At 37.8% G+C, this 27,053-nt stretch overlaps 1 protein-coding gene and 1 pseudogene across 1 annotated transcript; one reads left to right on the top strand and one right to left on the bottom strand.

Annotated features, from left to right (window-relative positions):
* LOC139940892 (uncharacterized) overlaps positions 1-27,053 on the bottom strand; it is a 75,472-nt pseudogene that overhangs the window by 33,608 nt on the left and 14,811 nt on the right.
* Positions 2,256-11,566, top strand: LOC139940890 (sushi domain-containing protein 2-like). The gene is made up of 2 exons (XM_071937267.1): positions 2,256-2,358; positions 7,103-11,566. The coding sequence occupies exon 2, from the start codon at positions 7,104-7,106 to the stop codon at positions 10,518-10,520; it is 3,417 nt and encodes a 1,138-aa protein (XP_071793368.1). The 5' UTR covers positions 2,256-2,358; position 7,103; the 3' UTR covers positions 10,521-11,566.

The following is a 27,053-nucleotide window of genomic DNA, read 5'->3' as shown; positions in this document are numbered from 1 at the left end:
TATCACACAAGCGCTATGGCGCTTCTGTGTCCCATATCCAACAAGGCTGAAATTTTTGTTGTATTCCACGAGCGCGCGTGTTATAACGAATATATATCTTCCAGTCTCACATGCAACGTGCAAAGTTTAAAATTTCAGAACGTTAATTCGCGACAAACAGCATGCACGAGCACAAAGTTTAGAATGTAATTTTTGCACTGTCCTTACATGTATATGGAGCGTGACGCATTGACACTCACAATATGCACTGTGCAATAAAAACAGAGGAAGTAGTATATACAATTTTATACCACCCTCCAGTTCCAGCATCTGATTGGTGGATTAGCGCGTACATGTTAAAAGTAGAGTCACCGTTTGGCTATTGTCAATGTAATGCTGATTTGTAGACCAAATTATCAAGAAAGACACAATGATACTGTGAAAGTTTCAGGGAAATTTCACAAGAGTCTTGAGCCCATTGATGAACACAGAACAGACACCATCACTCAAAAACCTTATAAATGATTCATGCATGAACTGCTCCTCAGATTCAAATATTCTTATTGATGTCTAATCAACGTGGGGCATTTCAGATGAAATCATGCTGCAGGATGCTTTATAACTAGTACCATCTTTATGACAATAAGCTTTCTAATAGAAATTACACAATTATTTTCTGGGTTGTTACCAAAGTATGACCCTACCTTTGAGGACAAATGAATGGTAAACAACAATTAAATGGATTAGTTGAAAAATATGGCTCACTGATTATCAAGTTTGTGTTAGTTGGAACACTCCACAGAAATATTGAAATATGAAGCACTGTCAACGTTTAGGATAAATCATTTGTAAGATCCAACAAATCATCACTGTCAACTGTCACATTGAAATAAAGCTGGTTATTCAACAGCACAAACTTTCCTGACTATGTAATTTATACACATTCTTTGATGATTTCAAATGAGGGGTCACTTTAATTTGACATATTTTCACAGGTTCGTAATGGTAAATTTGGTCCTGTAAAAACCAGAAGTTTAAAATGTATTTTGTCTTCCTTAAAGCTGATGTGTTATTGAATTTTTAACATCTAAAAGAAAAAGTAAGATGAGTTGTCTGATAAAGTGAGTCGTCTGAAAAGTATTGACCTCAAACAATCATCTTATTTGCGCCATTTGGGCAGTCAGATTCGTTGTTTGTTACTATGCAATTATGCATTTAAAACAAAGCGATTGCTGTAAAATACAATGGAAGACCATACAGCAACCGATTGTTATATGCAATTGCCCAAACCCTGGTTCTTTCCAAACTTCAGTTAGAGAGATTTATATCATGGGCAGTTACCATGGATACAAATGCACCAGTCAAGTACCACAGTGAAATAGAACAATGTACTAAATGGTTATTACATGTACCTTTAACCTGTGTGTATGCACAGAGATCAATGTACATTTCCATTCCCTCCCCCGGAGTTTTCTGGTAGGACTGGCTGCAGATTGCGCCACAGAACGTTGTAAACCATTACATTATAAGCTTTGTACTTCAATGGGTCCTATTATATTTAAACATAACTCAGTATACCTATAGAACATAACGCTGCACACCTTAGAGACAATGTGCATGAAGTGCTATACAAATGTTGAGTATTATTATTTCATACCAGCTGGAAACCCACCCATCTCTATTGGTTGAACATTTAAGAATGGAAGCAATCATGTCCTCACTCTGTAAAAACCTTGGTTTCAGCATCACATGGTCATTAAAAAAAACAATAAGGATATATTTACATATGTTGTTGTTATTCAGATTTTGGTCAATTCTGATGGAGTTTTGTTATTTTGTATTAAAAAAAAACACCCCGGGTCATCATTTATGCTCCATGTAACATTCACAACCTCAAGATGAAAAGTGAGAAAGCCATACATTATACATGTACACACGCAATTGTATGTGTATGTACATACAACATTGAATAAATTACAGTAATTATGAACTATACAGTGCTAACACATATTGATGTATGGGTTAAAAAAATATATAAACAAAAATTTATATCTATTAATATTCTTTATCCCGATGCAAATTTAACATCTGTTACTATGATTTCTGCAAAACAACACTTGATCTTTGTTCATTGGAACTTGGACAGCCGACGAACAACTTTGCCAGATAAAGAATAACATTAATAATGACAAGGGGATTTCTCACTGAAGACCACCCAGTTCCAATAGGTCATAGTCCTTCCAAACCCCAGTTTCCACAGTGGGACACTGTCTGCTGGAAGTCACAATTTGCAAAGGAACGGTCTGTAGTGTAACGCAGCTAAGCTTTCTCCAAAACACCGAAAGCCTACTCTTTATTAAGTGCTAGTCAGCAGAAAAGGTAAGGACATTGTAACTCTAAGGAAGTTTGTGCAAGTTACAATTTAAAAAAAACATTTTATGTAGTCGGAGTATTCAGGAAAGGAATATAGTGAGAAATAGGCATCTTTGGTATGGATTTTGAGCCCAGTCACAATGCTTATTTTGATTTTGCAAATCATGTCTAAATGTTTTGGCTTGTTTTATGATAAGAGTAAATCATATGAAATGAAAATAATCATTGTTCTTATGAAGTGATATTCACAATGTGTTCACAAACCTCTTCCACCATACAAAGTTTCAAATCCAACTTCTGTTCTTCTGTTTGTCCACTGATGACAGATTAGATTGGAAAGGCATTGTACACTATTATTAACCCACACCTGTGACGTCATGCTATTGTTAAATCGCTGCATTATTTTGCACGAATGGCGCGATGGGTACATCTATTCACCCATTGTGCATAAAAGAGTTTGGGAATAAAGTAAATGAAGTCAATGACGCCATGGACCATATATTATTTTGTTTTTAATGGTTTTTAACACAGGTTAATAGAGCTACACATGTATTGCAAAATGATCGTTAACACTTTCCACAAGTGAACAGCTACATTATTAAATTATAATTTAGCTGAGATGTTAAAAAATAATTACAGAACAACAGTAATTTAAGCAGGTCTTAAAGTCAGATAAATCAATTTCATTTTAACCAGTATTTTTGTTTTTGTTTTTATTAATTCAAAATGCTTAGTTTATCATACACAAACATGGTAAGTGAGTAAAGTCCCTAAAATTTAAGATTGCAAAGATAATTTTTTTAATATCATCATAAAATAACAGGAATTCAACTGAAATTGTTGATCATAAAGGTAGCTTAAATTTGTTTATTAAAAACAAATCTGAAACTACAGGCTTGTACGCGGGTAGGTCACTTCTTTTATCTTCACATTTTGGGTTTTTTGTAGAACGAGAAAGTCGGCTACAACATCATCTGATAGTCTGTTTCTATCACTAACTTGTATAAATTTACTTAAAGTCAAGAAACAAAATCACTTATCTGCTGCCACTTTCGCTCCCGATCTATGATGCCACTATCGAAGGAACGAGCATTATTTCCTAAATGTTGGTCTTCGTCCATTGTTCACACACCACCAGTGGTGTTCACTGGAGTGAACAAGCTTACGTGATACATACAAACAATTGACTTAAAAATTAAACAATATCGCGCCATTCTTGCGAAATAATGAAGCGATTTTAACAATAGCATGACGTCACAGGTGTGGGTTAAGTCACATAATGCCCTCGGTGAACGCGCCATTCGTGGGTACGAATGGCCCTCGGGCTTCGCCCTCGGGTCATTCTTACCCACGAATGGCGCACACCTCGGGCATTATCCTATACGTAATTACTCAAAATATTTATTAGCGTCAAACCTTACTTGGTTACGAGTAATGGGGGAGGTTGATAGTAGTAGTTTTGTAGTAGTAGTTCTGTAGTTTTCGAAAAAGAAAGAATTTTTTCACGAATTTGATTTTGAGACCTCAGATTTAGAACTTGAGGTCTCGAAATAAAGAATCTGAAAGCACAGAGTACAACTACGTGTGACAGGGGTGTTTGTTTCTTTCATTATTATCTCGCAACTTCGATGACCGATTGAGCTCAAATTTTCACAGGTTTGTTATTTTATGCATATGTTGAGATACACCAACTGTAATGGCTAGTCTTTGCGAATTACCAGTATAGTGTCCACTGCCTTTAACTGCTGTGGAAGGAAAGATAATTGAATGCAGTCCCCTGATCCACAAAGCAAAAGTAGAAGTCCCTTGCCTACTGATTAGGTGGTAGATTAACAATCTTCAATTTTTCTGAATGCACTCTGTAAAAGTAGATTGTACTATTTGAAGTCAGTATGCACCCTCTCGCACTCAATTGTTCTTCTGCTAAGTCCCTTTGAACTATTCCTAACACTTCCTCATCATATGGGAACCGTGCCTTTTCCGCTTGTGCTACTAAACTTTGGAACACTTCACCTAACAACATCAGATGCTGTAGTACTCTATCATTCCTTAAAAACTTGCTGAAAACTCATTTAAAAGCCCACTATTGGTATGGTAATTACTCAAAATAATTATTAGCATAAAACCTTTCTTGGTAACGAGTAATGGAGAGAGGTTGATAGTAAAACATTGTGAGAAACGGCTCCACTAGTAATGTAGTTTTCAAGAAAGAAGTAATCTTCCACTAATTTGAATTTGAGACCTCAAATTTAGAATTTGAGGTCTCAAAATCAAGCATCTGAAAGCACACAACTTTGGGTGACAAGGGTGTTTTTTACTTTCATTATCTCGCAACTTCCACGACCGCTTGAGCTCAAATATTCACAGGTTTGTTATTTTATGCATTGTTGAGATACACCAACTGTGAAGGCTAGTCTTACACAATAATATCAAAGTCTTATATAATAATATCGAAGTCTTATATAGCGCACATATCTACCAAACAAGGTACTCAAGGCGCTGAGTATATACAAACTTTAAGAAAGATATGTTATTGCAGTGATGAATTCTGAGACCCAATTATTTAGCACCTTATAAGGGTTTACAATGTGCTATGGCGCAATAAGCAGCCACAACCAGGAACACCGGGGCGAACCCCTTCTCTTTTCGATAAGTGGACTGGGTTCTTTTACATGCGTTACACAACACATGGGACCAACGGCTTTACGTCCCATCCGAAGGACAAGCAATAGTTAAGTGTCTTGCTCAACGACACAGTGTCACGGCTGGGGATTCGAACCCACACTCTGCTGATCAGAAACACCTGAGTTTGAATTCGGTGCTCTTAACCGCTCGGCCACGACACTTCCACAATTACCAATAGTGCTCAGTGTCTTTAATTAAATCCACAAACACTTTGCTTGTAATTGTCTTGACTAAGATTATTCATTGTATAATTGTCATTGTATTCTGTTTTTCTTTTTTTTTGTACATGTAGATGTTTTGTTGTTTGGTTCCTTGCTCTGAATAGTGTCTTGTACACTAGATAGATGGCCCATTATAAATGTAGTATTATTATTCATATTTTTATTATTATGATACCAGCTTCAGACCTGGAAAAAAAATAAAAATACTTTCATTCCCTTTGTAAAATGTCAATAATGAAACATTTTGGTTTCCGTCGGTGCGTTGCCTGGCCTTTACTTATCAACCACTAACCCCATTTGTTAGTCAGAGATAAAGTCATGTTCAAGTCTGTGATGGTGGTTTTTTGCCCACCTGAAACAGCGCCCTCTTCTTAAAACAAACCTTTTGAATAGGGTTTTGCATTACCACTACAGACAAAACTATTAAAGCACAATCTTAGACTTGAAATGACAGGCTAGATAGGCTGGTCATTGCTGTGTGTGTGTTTTTTTTTGTTTAAGTTGATTGGTCTATGAATATTTTCTACCTTCATGATTGGTTGGATATAGTCCTGGACAGAACGACACTCATAAAGCCACGCTGACATACATGTTAAGTTTATCGGTTTTAATTTTAAAGACAAATGTTTTTTTTGCAAGTTTTTATACTTAATGTTAAATTTGCATCGGGGATAAAGGTTATTAATGTTTTTTTTTTATACCATACATTGATGTGTGTTAGCACTGTATACTCAGTACTCCCCCCCCCCCCTGAGTCATGTGAAAAATTATCACAGGCATATTACTCGGGTGTGATTTGAACCCATGACCCCTGCAATTCTAGAGCAGTGTCTTACCAACTAGACTACTGAGATTGCCTGATAGCTAGAGGCAGTTTGAAGTTTGTGCTTGTTTTCTTACCTTTATTTTCCTGAAAGATGATTTTTAAGTGTAAATTGATTCATTACCCAATGGAGATCGATCCCCTGCCTTTAAAATAATTTGGTTTTGCTTTTAATATAATACAATTGAGCAAATCTGGTCACTATAGTCTAACAGAAATTGATGGAAATGGCTGAAATTGCATGCAAAACAAATAATAGTAGGAGGGCCAGCAATGTACAGATTTCGGGTCCCGTTGAAATTTCATGTTAATTTATGGCAACCATTATAAATGCATTCTTATGGGTCCCTAGATCAATAAAAATGATGTTGCCATTTTTTCTATTGACCTTTAGCAGGGATGAGATTCTTCAAAAATTAAAAGGTCTGAAAATTTATCGTAGGTCTGAAATAATCAATTGAAATCAGGCATGAGAATGGGTGATATGATAAAAAAAACAGGAAAAAGATTCAGTTGATTGGAAATGTCAATATTCCATCATAGTGTGTGCGAACACGAGCGCGCAGCGCGAAGTCTCTTACGGCCGGGGTCCAGCATGTCCAGGGCCCGCTTAATCAGGGCCCAATTCTTAAAATAAAACAGGTAAAAGAGGGAAAGTCAAAATGTTGGAAGTGGAAAAAAAGGTTGGATTTCTAAAATTCAAATGTCGGAATTCCGCCAAAAGTCGGAAGAATCTCAACCCTGCTTCAGTTACCTTAAACTGAGGTCAAAGGTCATGGGTCATTTTCACCTGAAATTCTTCTTTTTGGGCAGGTTTTTAAAGAGTTTCAAGGCAATTGAGCATGGTTATAGTTAATTTTGACTCAGTGGATCAGACTCAAACTCAAAATTTGAACAACAGGGACTCAACTACAGACAGCACTGTACAAAAAAAGTTTGCATAGGTTACTAAGAATACAAACATCCAAACTTTGTGCATGGTGATTAAAAGCGATGTTTTTGCATGATTTTTGTTTTTCAGGATGGAGAGCCTGAAGTGTCAAGGACTGTGGTTACTGGTTTTATTGATACTAGCCACATCTGAACAGGTAAAGGTTGACAATCCATCGACTCTGGACAAGCAGCCAAAATGCTTTGGCATATCCAGAGGTAAAAATTTCATCCTTGGCTTCGTTGATTTCCCTTTTAACTGGTGGGACACTATTTTCGATGACATACACCTTTCCATAGTTGTAGTGGCGTTTAGTGATCAGCAAACCACTGTGACTATAAGCAGCAAGCACCATGTGGAGGGTCAGCCTCTATATGAAAGATTTGATCTTGAGGCTGGAGGGTACAGAATAACAAATGTATCTACAGAGCTGCTTATGAATGGTACAGAAAGAAGCTTCAAAGGTATTGAGGTAACAGCCACCAGTGAGGTTTCAGTGTATGGTTTATCATACAACCACCTTTACACAACAGATGGCTTTCTTGGCATACCGGTAAGCAGCCTTGGCTTGCAGTACATCGTAACACCAGGCTTATTTTCTACAAGAGCCAACTTTGCTGTAATCGGTACAGAAAATTCCACTTCAGTTCAAGTAACCCTACGTGGACCAGTAACATTTGAAGGGCAGTCATACAGTCCAGGTGATCAGCTGAACTTCATGGTTGACAGATTAGAAGCCATTCACATACAAGGATCCCAGGACTTTACTGGAAGTCTCATTCAAGCCAACAAACCCATTGCTACATTTACTAGCTGTAGATGGTACAGGTTGAAGGAACAATTCATACCAGTCAAGAGTTGGGGACAGAATCATATCTACACAGCATTCCAAAGTACCAATCAAAACTTCTATCAGATAATTGCTTACTTCAGCGGCACCAGTGTTACCATCCCAAAGATTGGGACTCTGAATTTGAACGCAGGGGAGGTTTGGGAGGGTTGGCTTTCAGGATCTGGTCTGGTTTCTTCAAGCCAGCCAACTCTAATGTTGCAGATGCTTCAGTCCATTAAGAATAATCAAGTACAATATTCCCTGATACAGGTTCCTGCTATAGAACAGTTTGGGTATGTGTTTGGTTTTGTGACCCCACCCAATGCTAGAGCAGATTCTGGAGGATACTTCAATTTTATCAGCATGGTTGTCAAGACAAATGCACAGGAGACTGTGCATCTCAATGGCTCTCCAATAAATGGATCTCAAATACCCGTACATGAAAACAAAGTTCCAAATACAAACTACACGGCACTCTCTGTCCAACTCCCTAAAGGAGAAGGGGTGTATTTTGTAGAGCAAACTGATCCTCTTTCATCACCATTGTCTGTTATGGTTCATGGCTACGAAGGTTATAGATCATATGGCTATGCTGCAGGTTTATCCCTTCCAAGTAACGGGCAAATCCTCCACTTTTCCACATACTACCTAAGAGAACTTGGTGGTGAAACTTTTAAGATAACTTTACCATGCTTGCAAGATGAAGTTCAATCATACAAAACCTCAAAATGCAAATTTTTAACAGGTATTGGGAATATCTTGGTGTCTGGATACTCTGTTGATTCCTACACCACCGTCTGGATTACACCAACCTTTTACATGAATGGATTTACTTCAGTCTATGTGTCTGTGGATGAAGGAAAGACATTTCCTTACTCTGGTGTTGTCTATATTACATCAGAAGAATACTTGCCTCCACTTATCACAGTCAATCAAACGCAGACATCAACTGGAAACGGAGTTATTGACTTAACAAAAGATGATGATCTTTTCTTAACATGGGACCCTTACAGTGTAGGTGAGGGAATAGAGACAGTGAATATCATAATGCAAGATTCTGATTACAACGGGGATGGCCATCCAGTCCTTCTAGAAGGAGTTTCCCTCATGAACAATGTCTTGAACAATGGCAAGATTCAGATCTCTATAGAGTTGATAAATGACAAAAGCTTAACTACGGGATGGCCATCACTTGTAGCTTTTTACCTGCAACCAAATGGCCAACAGAGCAGCCCAAACAGATTTTACTCTGGAGTGAATCGTGTTACAAAGTTCCTGCCTAAATCCTGCTCAATGTTCCTAGAAAGGTTAAAGAATGTTCCTAAAGGCTTACCACCATGTCCATGCACCTTTGCCCAGGCCAGTGTAGATTCTCTTAACTTTGTCTTATCAAATGAGTTTATTTCTTTCTACCATCCTGGAGCAAAAGACTGCTTTAGGTCAACCACATCATCATCTCTTGGATCTGGCCAACAGTGCTGCTATGCCAAGGATGGTAACATACTCATAGGTCCCCCAGGGGGTGGCACTGCTGATCGATACAGTCCTGAGGATCATTTCTGGAAACATCAATGGTATGATGTGCTGCCATGGTTTGGCTGTTGTAAATTTACACATAACTGCAAGACGTACTACAAGTACCGTCCATCTGATGACTGCTCTAAATACGTCCCTCCTTTGCCAGCAGCAGGGACTGGAGATCCTCACATAACAAGTCTAGACGGCAAGAGGTTCACCTTCAATGGGGCTGGAGAGTTCCTGATGGCTTCCTCGATACTTCATGACCTCATCTTCCAATCCCGCATGGAGGTATACCACCAAACTAATGCCTGTGTGTACACTGCTTTTGTTGTCCAGATGAACGACTCTTCTACTGTCCAGGTACAGATTTCTAACTCCAATGAGGTGCTGGTTCTTGTAGATGGTGAACAACTACTCATGAGGTCAAGCCTTGTCAAAGTTTACCACTTCAGAGGCTTTCGATTAAGTTTTACATCCGACTTCTCTGAAATCAGAATTGCATTCAATGCTGGTATTGCCATCATCGTGTACATCAAACATGACTTTATGTCATTTACGGCACAGCTGAATGAAAAGTTCAAAGACCAAGTCCAAGGACTTCTGGGTAACCTGAATGGAGATCCAGAAGACGACTTTCAATTCCCAAATGGTACCATCATGAATCCAGAGTCTTCCATGGAAGAAATCCACAAATATGGGCTACATTGGCTTGTGGTAAAAGAGGAATCCATATTCACTTATCTTTCCCCATATGACTACAACACTTACTATTTGCCTGATTTTTTGCCAACTTTTGATGTCCCAAACCCACATGATGTAAGTCCAGAGATCAAAGATTTGTGTGGAAGTTCTCTTGAATGCATATTTGATGCTGTGACCACTGGAAGCCTGTCTTTTGCAAATGAAACACTACTAGTGACTGGCATCATCGATAATATTCAGAAATCTTCAGTCAAACTTGTCAGTTGTGGTTTTCCTGGAAGTGTGGACAATGCAATCATGACAGGGTCTGTATATCTTGTAAACTCAACTGTGGAGGTCAAATGCTTTGATGGATTTACTCTGGAGAAGGGTTTACCCACTTTAACCTGCCAGAGTAATGGACAGTGGTCATCTACCCTTCCCTTGTGTACCATGATGAAAGACGATGCATAAGCCGATGTAGGTCTGAGTCCATTGGCAATCATCTTCATAGTCCTTGGGGCAATCAGTCTCTGTCTGATCATTATTATCACAACCTTCTTCATCGTCAAACAGAAACAAAACAACTAGATTGCTGGTGGACTATTAGACATGCTAAGAGTAGGGGACAGTAAATAAAAGACATAGGGTGGCCATGGTAAAGAATATATTTCCTTCTTACTGTCATTTGGACCTTTGCCCCAAACTAACAAACTTTATTTCAATATTGACCACAGTTAGTTCAGATGGGACATTGCTCTTGTGGAAAATTACTGAATACGCTTGGGAAAATACTATATTATTTGCAGAAGTACAAAGTGATTTACACACATCTGTGAATGGGTCAAACAAAATAACATCGTTTATCCCTGATGCAAACTTAACATCTACTAGAAAGGCAAAACAACAAGTTTCGAGACAGTTTCAAGACAGAGTCAAGTATACAGTGTACTATAATCATGAAACAACACCAAGAGCAACGCCAAGACTGCTTGCTAATTCTGAACTATATTCAAGCTGTTGTGGACAATGAGCGTTTGATCTTTGAGACATCTTCATTTTCAGCTGTATAATATGAAGAGTTGAACTAACATGGAAAATTATTCAAATGTAATTGTGTAAACAACTCATTACAAATATTAAAAGATGGTGTACACGTTGATGTGTATGAATAACAACTATTGCACCTATTTGGATGAAGTGCTCACTGCTAAAAATTGTATTCTTGAAAAAAATTGTGAGTTACACAAGAACAGTTTTCTTGTGATAAGATTGTTTCAGGAGTCTTTGACGTGGTGTTGGAATCACGTGTCTGCAATGTCGAAGATGCTACGTACATGTACATCCCTGTTATATTGATGAAGACTGTAGTTTTGGTCAAAAATTGCATCTATTAAAATATTTCCAATGTTGTGGTCAAAAGATAAACACTATTTGTGTCAATTACCAACATAGATGAATTTTCATGCCAAGAAAATTAAATTGTGATCATTTTGTGAATGGTAACATACCTATTTTTGCGAAGGATTACCTACCTATTTTTGTGAAGGGTTACATATCTATTTTTGTGAAGGGTTACATACCTATTTTTGTGAAGGGTTACACACCTATTTTTGTGAAGGGTTACACACCTATTTTTGTGAAGGGTTACATACCTATTGAGTAAGAGAGGCAGATGAGCAAATTTAGGTGGGCTCCATCCCAGGGCCTTGTAAAGAGACAGATGCTTTGGTGTAGACGTTAACCATTCCTGGTGACAATGGTTGAAAATATAAAAACTAATTATAATACTGCACTGGTAGCATTAGTAAATTCTGTCAGGTATGTGACATTGCACTGGAAAAGAATTCATTAGGGGAAGCAATGTAATTAGAAATGTAAAATGTTGTGCTTTAGCTGTTTTGAAAGTAGCTTATTAACTGTACTTTAAAAAAATATTGGACTTGGAGGATTGTTTTCATAGTTTAAGATTGAACTTAATTTCCCAGCCAGGTATAAAGTAAAAAAGTATTGCGTTTAACATATTTACGCTTGGAACCAGTTAACAACAACAGACACAACATGTTATTTTTGTTGGAGACCTGTTTTACTGCTTAAGATATCATGTTGGTGCTTAGCAGACTTATGTGCTTATAATAGTTTTTTTGAAATTGATAACATGACATAATCCATTTAAAAAAGAAAAACTTTTAAAAATGTTGACTGTTTAGCAGATGTAATTATTTTCACAGAGGAATTTAAAATTATTAATTTGTTTACCCTTCACTAATGTGTGAAAGGACTGAACGTTGAATGCTTTCCAAGTCCTGACAGGAAAAACTCCAAGTGCATACTACACTTGGGTAGGAGTGCCACTCCCTGCATTCTATCACAGGTATCTAAACCTACTCCACTGGACAGCCCAATGGCAAGAGGTCGGTTTGAAGTAGCAGAGGGTCTAATAAACAATCTAATAAATGTATTAATTAGATATCAATTAGGATATTAACAGAGTATAATACTCGGTGCTTCATTTCATTTTCCTTTATTAATGGTAACATATTATTGCTGCAAGACAAGGTTTTGGTGGGTGTAGCAAGTTTGTGTGATTTAGAAGCTTTGTAATATGCATTAATGGTCTTAATATCATAAAACTAGTTAGGACAGAAACATCATTCATCCAAAAAAAACCAAAAAAACAGTACAGTAGGATCAGTTAGTTTAGCGGAAATTAAACGCAAAAGCTTCTTTTTTCTTTACTCAGAAAGTTATTTTGATAAGCATTACTTTCATGCTTAAGAGATTTATGAAATTGGGCACAGATTAGATAAACTCACCATGCCCCGCAGTACGTGGCTAATCCCCATCAGATGATCATCAACAACATTGGCAAAATGGTACGTTGGAAAACCATCACTTTTAATCAACACCTGTAGAAGAATTAAAATGAAACTAAACATCAAACAGAGTTTGCGTTTGTCTACATATGAGAATGCCAATCACAGATACCATGTACCACAATCATCATTATTCGTAAATAACTTGACTTTACTTACCGGGTCACCCTCTATGAGATGAGTGTCATGTTGAGTTCGTCCATAAACAAGATCCTCAAACAAGTCCGTCTCTACATCTAGCTAAATGTGAGAGGAAAGTTATTTATCATTTTGTAAACTTTTTAAAAGTTTTTTTGCATTGCGATTGTTTTAACCGTAATTTAGGCTCAAAACCGCACTATTCATTACAAACGCATAAGAGTAATTACACAGTCGCCACAGGTATTAGAAATTTGGTTTTCTGGTTGACTTTTATGACTTTGTACGTATCTTGTCAAATGTAACAAATACGAACAATAAAAAACAACTTATCAGGCAAACAAATACAAATTTATAGACATTCAGTAATTATAGATTATCACTGCCTACTGAATATATTTGGTAACAGCACCACATGTAATTGATTGTTTTATTGATTAATTGATGACTGATTGATTTTTGGTTGCATTAAACACTAGAATAACTGCCCTTGAATGATTGATTGATCGACTGATTATTGATTGATTGACTGATTACTGACTGATTGTATGACTGATAAATTAATCAATGGATTTGACTGACATTAAATCTTATAACACTCAGCTTCCCAGAATGCCGGTGGTCTTGTACCTGATGGGATGTTAGGTGTCTGCACCTGTTGTCGTATCGAGGAACCTGCCTGTTTCTCAAGGCTTCTTTACAGAGCAGCTCAAGTCTTTGTTCTGAGCAAAAACAGTGGTAGGCTGCGCCAGACTGAAAATAAAGCAAAGCAGCTTAATTATGCCATGTCATGGACGAGCGGTTAACAGCACCGGATTCAAGCTCTGGTGTTTGATCAACAGAGTGTTGGTTCGAGTCTCGGTCAAGACACTTGTGTCCTTAAGCAAGATACTTAACCATGATTGCTTCGTAAAGTTGGGGAGGTAGTGCTTTCTGCTCTACCAGCCAGGCTTCTGATGGATGATACCCAAGCCTACAACCGTCTGAACTGTAAAGAGGGTAACCCCGTTTCAGCCTCAGAAGTAGGTGGCAACAGCCCCTGGCAAAAATTAATTATGTGTAGCCCCCTGGCAAAAAATAGTTAATTGTAGCCCCCTTGAAGTGGCCGTCATGCCTTGTGTGTCTGGCGACTTGCATAAAAAAACTAAAAAAACAAGTGCATTATCAAGCAATTGATCAGATTATGCTCTTGTTTATTTGATAACTTGTCATCATTTAGCCCCCCCCCCCCCCCCCCCCCCGCTAGTTAAATAAGAAAAATACTTACACATGTACTTGTAGTAATTGGCTTACCTTAACTAATGTCTCAATGTGACTCTTGTACAAATTCAGTCGCTCTGACTAAAGAGAAACACAAACATGACAAAGTAACTAGAGATTAAGAGTTCCTAAAAACGAATTCAGAGGACTAACGACTTGCACAATGTCTAAATCGTATTAATAAATTAATTTGGTACACGCACATGTAGGTAGCACTAACCAAGAGATGTCACTATTTCATAAGCTTACAATTATTTATAGATTAATTTATACATTTACTTTAAAGAATACAATTTGTTGCCCTCGCATATAAAAACTTAGTCTCATCAAGCATGCAAAATGTTTTGAGAGATCCACAAACTTTCATGTTTGTGAACAAACACATAGCTGTTTACTGATGGTGTCATGATGTAGATAATTGTAGTATGGTTCCCTGTCTCGTTTACACTGACCATCATCCGGTGTATATGTATGCAGTGTGTGTATTCTGTGTGTATCAGTAGCATGCATTCAATTTTCACTTTCTTTGTCAACGAAGCATTTGGGGCAGAATTCAGCAAGCGAAAACTAAGCAAACTAGGTCAAAGGTGGCTGTGTTTAAGTCGCAGAATTTAAGTCCATGTGGGATTGCACGGTGGAGCTACATAACAGCCAGTCCTGGTAACTTTCCGCTTGTAGAGGACCGATTTAGACATTATTTTGTGTGTCGAGTCACACAAATTGCAAAAGTTTGTTTTATTGTTGATTCTTGTTTATTGGGTGGTTATTGATGACATATCCAAAATCGGACAAGAGTTTCAAGCCAGAAGTGACCTAATTTGCATATTTAAATTAGGTGGTAATTAGCAACCTTTAAGGTCAATTATCTCTAAAACTATTCATTTTATGGACAAGTTTTGTGTTAGAGGTGAATAGAAACCCGACCCTGAGAATCTAAAAAACATAGTTGTGTTCTCGATTGACCCTTTACAAATAACTAGGTCAAAGGTCAAGAGGTTAAACATGCTTGTCCGATTTTGGATATGTCATCAATAACCACCCAATAAACAAGAATCAACAATAAAACAAACTTTTGCAATTTGTGTGACTCAAAAGTCTAAATCTGGTCCTCTATTGGCAGCGTAAGAAAAAGTCTTGTGGTTTTACCTGACCACATGCTAAGAGTAAAGCGGGGGGTTTGTGAAGGATTTGGGGGTATTTGGGTGATGGTCATTGTCGTCCAAGTTATCACACCTCTGGTGTAAATTCACTCAGATTTTCTTCAAACTTGACAAATAATTTGTGGACAGCCTAGTGAATGTTAAAATGCAAAATGAACGTAATGTCATTCTCATGAAAGATTAAAGCCACTAGACACCTTTGGTAACTTTCAAAGACCAGTGCATTTATAAACTAACAAACATGTGAAAATTTGAATTCAATTGATCGTAGAAGTTGCAAGAGAATAATGGAAGAAAAAACACCCTTGTTGCACAAGTTGTGTGGTTTCAGATACCTTGACAAATATTTTAGTGAGAAATTTATACTTCTTAAAAAAAAAACTATGTTACTTCAGAGGAAGCTGTTTCTCACAATGTTTTATACTATCAACAGCAGCTCTACATTGGTCATTATCAAGTAGGTTTTATGATAACAATTGTTTTGAGTAATTACCAATAGTGTCCCGTGCCTTTAACTTTAGCATACAGAAATAAATACTGTACCTGTTTGTATGGCCCAAAATCTCCACCCTGATTGGGACCTGTAAAAAATCAAATAAATCAATCAAACATGAAGCCCGAATTCTAAGATGAAAAAGCTATGACTTGCCAGTGACCATGAACGAGTATCTCAAGGGTCCTGCTGATCAATCCAATGGAAATTCATCCAACACCTAGGTGTGTATGCTAAAGACTGAGTCACACTGCAGCAATAACGAAAACGATAATGATAATGACACAAGAGAACACATTCTATTGGTTGAATTGCTCCACGCAGAATACGCCGGCGCTAATTATTTAACCAATCGAGGGCCTGCATTTTTAACGCTCTCGTTTTCGTTCATGTTATCGAGGTCTGTGTAACCAGGGCCCAATTTCATAGAGCTGCTTAAGCACAAATTTTTGCTTAAGCAAAAAATACATTGCTTAGTAAAATCAGATTACCGGCCAAGACTCCACTCAATTGTTATGCTAAGTAAACAACAGCTAAATACTAGTCATAAGCAATGTATATGACATGCAATTTTGGCCAGTAACATGTGTAAAATAAGCGAGCAATTTTCGTGCTTAAGCAAATTTTTTGCTTAAGCAGCTCTATGAAATTGGCCCCAGGCCTTAAGATACACTTTATCTAGGTGTCTCAAAGCACTTAGGACAAAACAAATACCCCAACACCCCAAAAACCACGAGGAACCAATTCTTTTTCATTAGAACATGAAAACAACCAAACCAATAATAATGTAACAATAATGTTGACCCCCATCCGAGTTGTGTGTACATCATCCTGTATGTTGAACTTTTTAATTTGTTTCTTGGCGAGTTGGACAGCAATGCTTGATCTTGCTGCGCCATGAACTGCAGTTGCAATGAAAGCATGCACAGCTCAGCATCAAGAATGGATAATAATATACATATCTTTGTATCAAAGTTATTTAGACAACAATAAGTTTGATACCTATAGTTAGCACCTTCATCTGCGCATACATGTATACCACTCCATTGTAGCATAGTCTGTAATTGTTCCTCAGCTCCAGGGACAAGTCTTGTCTGCAGGAAGAATTAAACAAAGTTCATTATTAGTTGTAACTACAAGTCAATCGAAAAAGAATCTTACAAAATGTGTACAAAAACATATAGTACATATTATACATGTATATTGTGGGTTCAGTGACCTTTGTATGGCAGTTTCTTGGTCTACATCTTGGCTCAAGATCTGCAGATAGATCCATCCTGGGCTTACAAATGCTTTTTATAGACCAACTCGTCCGATCCAAGGCAATGTGTTCCTTTAAGAATCGTTTTTGATATAGTGCTTTGAACACCCGAAGGGCGTCTCAAAGTGATTCCAGCATTATGAACCCTGGTCACTGGGCCATTGATTTCATTCCTTAAATCATCTCAGCTCCCTGGGGAGTGTATACTCAACACATATGTGCTACTAAGCTATATCAGTCATAGGAACCATCTCTGCCCTCACAGGTACCCAATTAACCCTGGGTGGAGAGAAGCAATTATAGTTAAGTGTCTTGCTCAAGGACACAAGTTTCACAACCAGGATTCAAACCCACACTCTGCTGAACAGAAGCACCAGAGTTTTAGTCCAGTGCTCTTATGCACTTGGCCATTACACCCCTCGGTGAAGAGAATTGTTTCTGTAAAAGTTATACATTACATTATCAGCTGTGCTTTTTTACCAAGTCGGTTTTTATAAAGTATCTTTGCAGTAACTACCAAAGGTATACCTCTGACCAGCACTTATCTTTAGTGAAGTGTCCTCAATGAATGCATTAGTTTTATTCTGACAAAGTGAAATACTGGTCTGTTTGTTTTTGGTGCAAATTTATCTTTGATGTCCAAACATGGTTGGGTTCAAGGTAGCCACTGGCCAATATGGGCTTCATGAAGTCAAGATGAATGTTACACTCATTTTATCGTGTAAAGAGTTATTTTGTAGTATTATTTACTTGTGTTATTCAGAGCTCAAAATATTCAGGGGACCACTGGACGAAGTCCCAAAAATGTCATCCCTTGCCCACTAGCTCCACTACAGAACAAGTCACATCTACAATCTAGGTTTTATTTCAAAACGCATACCTTGGAAGATTTATAAATGTACTGAGGTTTAGCTTAGATTAAATTTTTTGTTCATCAGGAAAACATGAGAAGTGATTTTTTCAGTCTTTACAGCCATTGGACCCTTTTGGTACAGAAACAAAATAAAAGTTCACAGATTTACAAATAACTTACAGGGCTTACAGAAGGTAGTGGTGAAAGACTTCTCTTGAAATATTATTCCATGAAATGCTTTACTTTTTGAGAAACAGTAAACAATATCAATTCTCGATATTGAGAATTACGGATTTATTTTAAACACATGTCATGACACGGCGAAACATTCATGGGTTTGCCCATTATTTTCTCCCGACTCCGATGACTGATTGAGCCTAAATTTTCACAGGTTTGTTGTTTTATATATAAGTTGTGATACACGAAGTGTGGCCCTTGGAAAATACTGTTTACCGAAAGGGTCCAATGGCTTTAAAAAGCAAGAGCCTAAAAATACAATTAGTCAATTGCCACATTCACAGATATATGTAGTGTGTCTAAGTGGAATGAGAGAAATAGAAAGACCACGAGTTTGTCACATTGTAAATCATTGGGAAAGACAAAATAAATTTTTTGACTTTACAAATAAATTTTATTAAAATCATTAATGATAATCTCCACATTGGTTCTTGTCATTATTTTGAATGTTGTTTGAATGCCCTGAAGTGTGTTAGAGCTCCCATGGAATATAAATGGTTCAGTAGAATGAACTCTCCATTGTAATGTACATGTGCCCCGATGTACACCATCCAAATTGTTCAAGCATTTTTTTAAATATCAAACACTTTTTCTCATCTTGGTCATGTCAGTGGCCAACTTGAGAACAAAAAATGATGAAAAATGTTTGGGTTCTTGGGAAATTGATAAATAAACAACGTGGTTCTCGATGTTGCATTCCTGTGATGTGGTCGACAAACATGATAGTGTATGGGTATAGAGTGTTATAAAACATTTACTGCTTTTTCTCGTGCTATAGCACTTTGTGACGCCCCTAGATTAAGCGCTATATTAAAACTATTTATTATTATTGTAATAATGTGAGTCCCCAAGTGTTTCATTTCCCCTCAGCTTTGCTGCAGGAATATAGAACCCAGCAGGATCATTACATCAGGAGTCACAGTTATAACCATAGCACTTGAAGCACTCATTATTATGTTCCAGTAAACTACGTGTTATGTATGGTTGGAAAAGGTCAATTGTGGGATATTGTACCTTCCAAGTTCCACAGACCATGCTTGAAGATGAGCCTAGGTTCAATTTTCACACATAACATAATGTGGTAAACTAATGCATCTTATAGGAGAACACTACACCCTTCACTTTTATTTTTAACTTCTTACGTTATATCAGTTCTGAAATAATAACAAGCGCCCTCTAGTGTTCATGCACAAGCAGATAATGTCAGGCCTAGTAACATCTATCACATCCTTGATTTACTTGTTGCAAAGAGTTATTTGGGCAAGGAAAGTCAGTCTAAGCCTTGTGTTCTTTGGGCTGCTTTGCAACTCAATTCATCAGCTAGTAATAAATACCTTGGACGGTTTCAAGTCTCTGATTGGTCATAACCCTGTCACGTGGGGGTGTATTAACGGGCGATATAAAGATGGGCTTTGGAAAAAAGCGATTAAGTGGCCCCTAAATCAGCAGACATTGTGTAAAATTAGTTTGCGCGTTGCATGCTCTGTATCACATGCTTATTTATATTCATGTAAGTTTCATTGCAACTTCGCGCACTTGCACGTACGCGCTGAAAATGTATCAATTTTGAGGGAACGGGTGCGCGCGTAATATCTCATTTGTCCATATATGGTCTTGTTTACAGCGACATGCTACATGGACGCTGAGCGCATGCGCCCGTTTTAACGCACAAAGAACAGCTATCAGCCAATCATTTGTCTCCTGTGACCCCAGTGAGGCGCTGAAAAGACCATTACTTAAAAGAGTCAGTGGTCTCAAAGTATCAGTAATGTTATTGACAGGAACCATCAAAAGCTAAAATATGGCCCCTGAACATGTCTGATGGTGCCAGCCACCAACCCGGTCTTACCACGCAGTGAAGACCGGGTCCTCGCACTGTTATTCGCTAATTAACATGCGCCCTCTAGAGCTCCTGCACAGAGAGGATGATGCCAGGCCTGATAGCTTTTTGCATAATACAGTAATATACATGTACAGCATTTATTGTGGCCAAGAGTTAATTTGGGCAAAAAGTCCATATGTTGGCTTGTTAGGCTTAAACTTGTTAGGCTTAAACTGTCTGTTATTAGCAATGGAAGAGCAGTCTGGTAACTGGAATCATCTGCTAACACTTCATGTAGCATCTTGGACAACACTCTGCAATGATGCATTTAACCGTTGCACAACCTCAGACTTTCCTAGAACTGACATCATTTCTGCCACACTTGCTCCTCGCTGTTAAAAACAACAACAAATGATCATATTAAAAAAATGGAAACCAAGTACTTAACAGTTTTGACTATGCTTGAATTATGAGACCTACTCCTTTTACATAGCACCATGTAATGGTTTAAACCCGGTTCATACTTCCTGTGAATGCGAATACGCATCGCATTCGCAGGAAGTATGAACCGGGCTTTACAAGGTGTTGTGGCGCAATACGTTGCCAATCAAATAAGGAACACAGTGGCGAATCCCTTCTCTTTTTGATAAGTGCACAGGGTTCTTTTGGGAGCAATACACAACGTACAAGGCTATCATTGTTAAGTGTCTTGCTTAAAGACACATGTGCCACAACAGGGATTTTAACTTACACTTTGCTGATCAGAAACACCAGAGTTTGAATCCCATGCTCTTAACCACTCTGCCATGACACACCACAACAACGTAGACTTTTCAACAACTTGCCCAAAGGGCAACCACCGTCCATTACAAGTCCAATGTCATCTCTAACCAGATTAACAGTCCAAAAACCATTCACCTTTCCACCCTATAACCATAGAGCAATCCCAATTTCCTTTCCCCAAGGCATGCAAGGACACCCTAACCCAAGTTACAATCAAGGGTCACTTCAAACTGGAATTATTGTCTGGAAACAAAAACCCAGAGGGATCGATGGTAGATGGATAGAAGTCATAGTTAGTTACAATACCCTTCAGCCTATATTGATCTGAGGGGGAAAAGATAAACTGCAAATAGCATCATTTTGCAATTCCAATAATTCAACTGAATAGAGGAAAGTTTGAATAACCTTAAGATTACTGAGTGCAAGTCGTAGCACCTTCATGTAGACAGCATAAGGCACTCCTTGGAGCCTGTCACTAGATCTTCTCAATTGCGCTGATAACTCCTTTACATCTTCATAAACATTCTCTGGTAGGCCTTCAATCTCCTGGCAGGCCTCACTCAAAATAATTTCTGTCAACAAAAGGTGAACAAATTCATCTGTTAATTATTTGATCAAGTTAATTAAGTTAGTTTTAAGCCAATAAGCCTCTGCCTTGTCAAGATTGTCGAAATAGGTGAAATTGAATATTATTTTTTGGTGTAATCCGCACTGAATGTTTACTCCAAGCACTGCATTCAGTGCTTTACCTCGGCATGTGAAAATTTAAATCCAAAGACTATTTTATTTGGGTTGGATTTGAGTCAACATCCCTGCATTCTAGTAACAGCTATCTTGAATGCTAGACCACAGGGAGTCCAGTCATGAGAGGTGTGTTTGAATCAATGTAAAACTTGCTAAGGAAAGGGAGAAGTAGCAAGCATGATACTTCATGGAGGCAACAAAGGCGATTACTTCAATGCGCCTTGCCATTGCCTTGGTGCCCCCTTTAAAATGTATTAATCAGTAGAAATTAAGTTGCCTCAAGGAGATGCCCTTTTGATAAGTCAATTCTGCCTTGCCCTTTTACATGATTGCAGTTACCAGGCCAATGTTCATGTAGCCTAACGTTTGTCCAAACCTTTACTACTGGTTTTTTGTGACTGAGAGTCTGTGAAAGTGTTTCCATCATGAAACGAATGTCTGTCCCTACAATGCATTGATGATTTATATACCTGCATTCTCTGAAACAGCAATAAAGTCTTCCCTTCGTCCATCTGGTCTCAGCCAAAGATAACTGTAGTCTGGTTGACACAGATCGTATATCCTGCTTATATGGCTCTTAAAGAATCAGGAAAAAATAACACACAATTTCAACTACTATTTATATTTGTGTATATATTGAACAACTCTCAACACGGTGAACAAACTGATGATTTAATAGATGTTAAATTTGCATCGGGGATAAAGAATAATAATTTTTGGTTTTTACCCATACACCGATGTGTGTTAGCACTGTATACTCAGTACTTTCCCGAGTCTTGTAAAAAAATATCACAGGCATGTTACTCGGGTGGGATTCGAACCCAGGACCCTTGCAATTCTAGAGCAGTGTCTCACCAACTAGACTACCGAGGTTGCCCGGTAGCTAGAGGCAGTTCGAATCCTATGTTTTGGCAGCGGGCACCGCAACGATATAATAGATGTTAAATTTGCATCGGGGATAAAGAATATTAATAAAGTGATGATTGACAATAAACTGATCAGTTAAAAGACTTATTGAAATAGCCAACTATCTAGTAGGGCCCAATATTCTAGCTGTTAAGCAGAAATACTGCTTTGCTAATAAGCAATAATTGGGTGGTGCATGTAATATTGGCTGGTAACCTGTTTCTGTTAAGCAATGTTTGTCTGTGCTTAGCAAGTTGTTGTGCTTACAGGCTTTATGTAAATGGGCCCAGTTCAAGCATGGATCAGCTATTGACAATGTGGGATAACAAAATGCTAAGCGTACCTTCCTTGCTTCAAGGACCCTCAGGAGATACTCATCTGTAAGTTCCATCGTCTCTCCCCTACTTCCATCTTCTCTTCTAGACAGAAAAAAAGACACTTATTAAAAACAATCATAATGTAGAATAAAATCATTAGGATTATTCACAATTGACATGAATAAGGGAATAAAAGTGTAGTGACGAATTCTTAACCGCCTGTTTAAAACCGGCAGTGCATCAGTGAAAACAATAAGTCTGGTGGTTAAACCAAAATATTTAATTTCTTCAACAAAGAACGGGATGCGGCTATTTTAATGTATTTAAAAACAAACAGCCATATCATCCATAGCCCATTCAACAGAATAAATGGGCTGGTTACAATAAGCGACAAATTAAGGCAACAAATTAGGAGATACATTTACTACAAGTACATCAAACAGTTGACTCAAGGAAATGCAAATACATGTGCAGCACAAGCTAGTAACCCAAGAGAGTAGTTAAATGTCTATCAGTTAAACTGAAGTAGAAAGTTATTTTACAGAATATGGAAACACCAAGTTTAAATTGACTGCTGCAACCTCTTATAACATTAACACAAAGTAAAAAAAGCAAATTTCTTAGAGTTTTCAACCAAATTGGTGCCATGCAATAAATGTTCATCACCTACTCTGTTTTTAGCCTGGCAAGCTTGTCTCGTAACTCTGAAATAAGTCTGCATCTCCCCTTCTCATTGGTCAGGAGATGCATCATGTGACTCCTGTTTACATCAGGTAGTAAGTCCATATCCAATACTGCTGAATGGGTAGACACTTGACTTAAAGAAAACTTGAAAAACAAATAAATAAAAAGTAAACATTTTATCAACCATCAAAACATTTATTTACACAAAATATTTCACTTTTCAGTTATTTTTGTCAGTTCACCAGAGTCCAGATTGATATGAAACATCTTTGGATAATTCCTTAAAAAAGGACCAGATTATATTGTCCTTCCAGTCATGGTTTGATTTGACATTAAGACTGTATTCAAATTGGGTGGCTGCGGCTGCGGCTGTTACTAAGGTTGTTGCCAGGGCAGCCTTTACTTCAATGCATGATGAAGTGGTGACCAAGCCACAGCCATAGCTGCAAGTTGGACTTGGAAATGGTTTAGACCATGTTAGAACTGGCGGCTACAGCTTCAGCTTTGGCTGTTGTCAAGGGCAGCCTTATATACTTCAATGCATGATAATAATAATAATAATAATAATAATAATAATAATAATAATAATAATAATAATAATAATAATAATAATAATAATAATAATAATAATAATAATAACAATAATAATAATAATAATAATAATAATAATAATAATAATAATAATAATAATAATAATAATAATAATAATAATAATAATAATAATATTAATAATAATAATAATAATAATAATAATAACAATAATAATAATAATAATAATAATAATAATAATAATAATAATAATAATAATAATAATAATAATAATAATAATAATAATAATAATAATAATAATGCTACAATAATAATGCTATAATAATAATGCTATAATAATGCTATAATAATAATGCTAATAATAATGCTATAATAATAATGCTATAATAATGCTATCATAATGCTATAATAATGCTATAATAATAATGGCATGCTACACCCGCGGTCAAATGTTAGTAGACTCTATCTTCCGAGGTCAGAGGGTGGAAGGGGGTTGTTTAGCGTGGCGGACAGTGTTAACATCGAGCGCAGAAGCTTGCATTGTCATGTCAGGAGGACCGAGGAGAGCCTGTTGAAAGTTGGACAAAGGTACACGAGGGCAGACGAAGTTGGGCCGAAGGAATACAAGAGGGAAAGGAAGGAGGAAAGACATAAGGATTGGAGGAACAAACCACTTCATGGCCGGTTCTTGAGGTGTACTGAGGAAGTGGCCAGCAGCAAGTCATGGAATTGGTTAAAGAGTGGAGAACTAAAGAAGGAAACAGAGGGCTTGATTACTGCGGCGCAAGACCAGTCTCTAAGGACAAATGTAATGAAGGCAAGGATAGAGAAAGCAAACGTCTCTCCTATGTGTAGAATGTGCAATAAAGCAGAGGAGACTGTATTTCATATTGTTAGCAAATGCAGTAAGATGGCCCAAACGGAGTACAAAGGAAGACATGACAAGCTGGCCAAGGTGATTCACTGGGATCTGTGTAAGAAGTATGGTGTCAAAGTGCTTGCGAAATGGTACGAACATGTTCCGGAAAAAGTTGTAGAGACCGACCAGGTCAAGATCCTTTGGGACTTTAACATTCAGACCGATCATGTTATACCACATAGGCGTCCGGATGTTGTGCTATTAGATAAGACGAAGAAGATGTGTCATCTCATTGACATAGCTGTGCCAGGTGATATAAGGGTAGCTTCGAAGGAGATGGAAAAGATCGAGAAGTACCAGGACCTGGCTAGGGAACTTCGTAAGATTTGGCAGGTAAAGGTAAAAGTAGTCCCCGTGGTGGTTGGAGCACTTGGCACCATTCCCAAAGCACTGGGGAAACATCTAGATGAAATAGGGACAAATGTGAGGGTAGATCTGTTGCAGAAGGCAGCGCTTTTGGGAACAGCGAGGATCCTGAGAAAGACTCTTGAGATCTAAGGCTACGGGACGTAGCCCGACTCGAGGAGTTACCGGCACAAAGGAAAATAACATCTTTCTTTTGCATGCTGTGATAAAATGAAATAATAATAATAATAATAATAATAATAATAATAATAATAATAATAATAATAATAATAATAATAATAATAAATGAGACTTATAAAGCGCATTTTACATTCAATGCGCTGGAAGAGTGCTACGGAAAAGACGATTATGAGAACAGATGTGTTTTTAATTTACTCTTGAATTTCTGGAGTGTGTTGGTGTTCCGAATATGACTTGGTAGGGCGTTCCAGCACCGGGGACCAGCGACTGAAAAGGACCGGTCCCCTGCCATTTTGTGTGTGCGAGGGATTGTAAGATTCTGGCAGCCCACTCCGGCCAGGTTTGTTGAAATTTAACGACTCTGTAAGGTATTGTGGAAGTACGTTAGAGAGTGCTTTGTGCATGTTCACTGATGTTTTGAAGGTGATGCGTTGTTTAACTGGTAACCAGTGTAATTGTTTGAGAAGAGTGGATGCGTGTGCAAGAAAATAATACGAGCAGCATTGTTTTGGAGCCTTTGTAGACGGTCAATGTCAGCTTGCTTAATACCATTGAGGAGAGAGTTACAATAATCCAGTCTAGACAACACAAGGGCTGTGGCAGCAGCGTGGCATGTGTTTGTGTGAAGTTGTGACCAGAAGCCACAGCCATAGCTGCAAGTTGGAAATGGCTTAGACCATGTCAGAACTGGCCGCTACACCTACTTGGTTGGATTGCCACATCATTGTGCGTTGGAAGCACAGACATAAAGAACCTATAGACGGACAGCACCCATGGAAATCAACGTCCAGATACCGTAATTGTGACGGCACCAGACTCTACCCCAAACCGTAGGCAAAATCTGTGAAAACGCAAGCGAAAACACGTGTACAGCAATGGGCGAGTGAAGAGATGACAACAGAAAATGTGTGTTTTTAGGTAAACAAATCACCAAAGTCTAGGAAACAATGTAAGATCATTAGCTAGATACCCTTTCTGCCGTTTGTTGTTTGCTGTTTCTCCTCCTCTTTCTAAACTTTCTCCAAAACGATGAAAGTAGAAGAACAAAATAAAAACAATATGTTCGTCACACACTTTCCGACCAAAAGGCGCGTCGGTGCGTGTTTTGCGCCGGGCGCTGATGACGCAAATACGATATCCCCCTTGGCTTCGCCTTTTTGGCCATTCACATGTAATTGACCTACAATCAATCTTAGTTGATTTCTACTAGACCAACCTGTTGGATAAGTTGCTGCATGTTTCTCATTTCTCGATTCTCCTGAAAGCCTGAGCCACAAAATGTGATGAAATTGACAAGAGCCTCTGGCAAGAAACCTGCATCCTGAAAAAAACCCACAAAAAAAAAAAAAAAAAAAACAGCATTAACACTTTATGAGAAGGTCCACTGCATCAAGTGGAAGCAGCATGTTTGAAAACCTCATGTTACTTGCTCATTTTGTTTTATTTCAAATCTCGTAAA

The sequence above is a fragment of the Asterias amurensis genome, chromosome 8, assembly GCF_032118995.1.
Source record: "Asterias amurensis chromosome 8, ASM3211899v1".
In the NCBI taxonomy this organism is placed as follows: domain Eukaryota; kingdom Metazoa; phylum Echinodermata; class Asteroidea; order Forcipulatida; family Asteriidae; genus Asterias; species Asterias amurensis.
Note: the sequence above shows the minus strand (reverse complement) of the source record. Positions and strands in the feature narration are given on the sequence as shown.

Bases quoted from the DNA above. Each gene is read 5' to 3' on its own strand.
- LOC139940890 (XM_071937267.1), top strand. From the start codon at position 7,104: ATGGAGAGCCTGAAGTGTCAAGGACTGTGGTTACTGGTTTTATTGATA.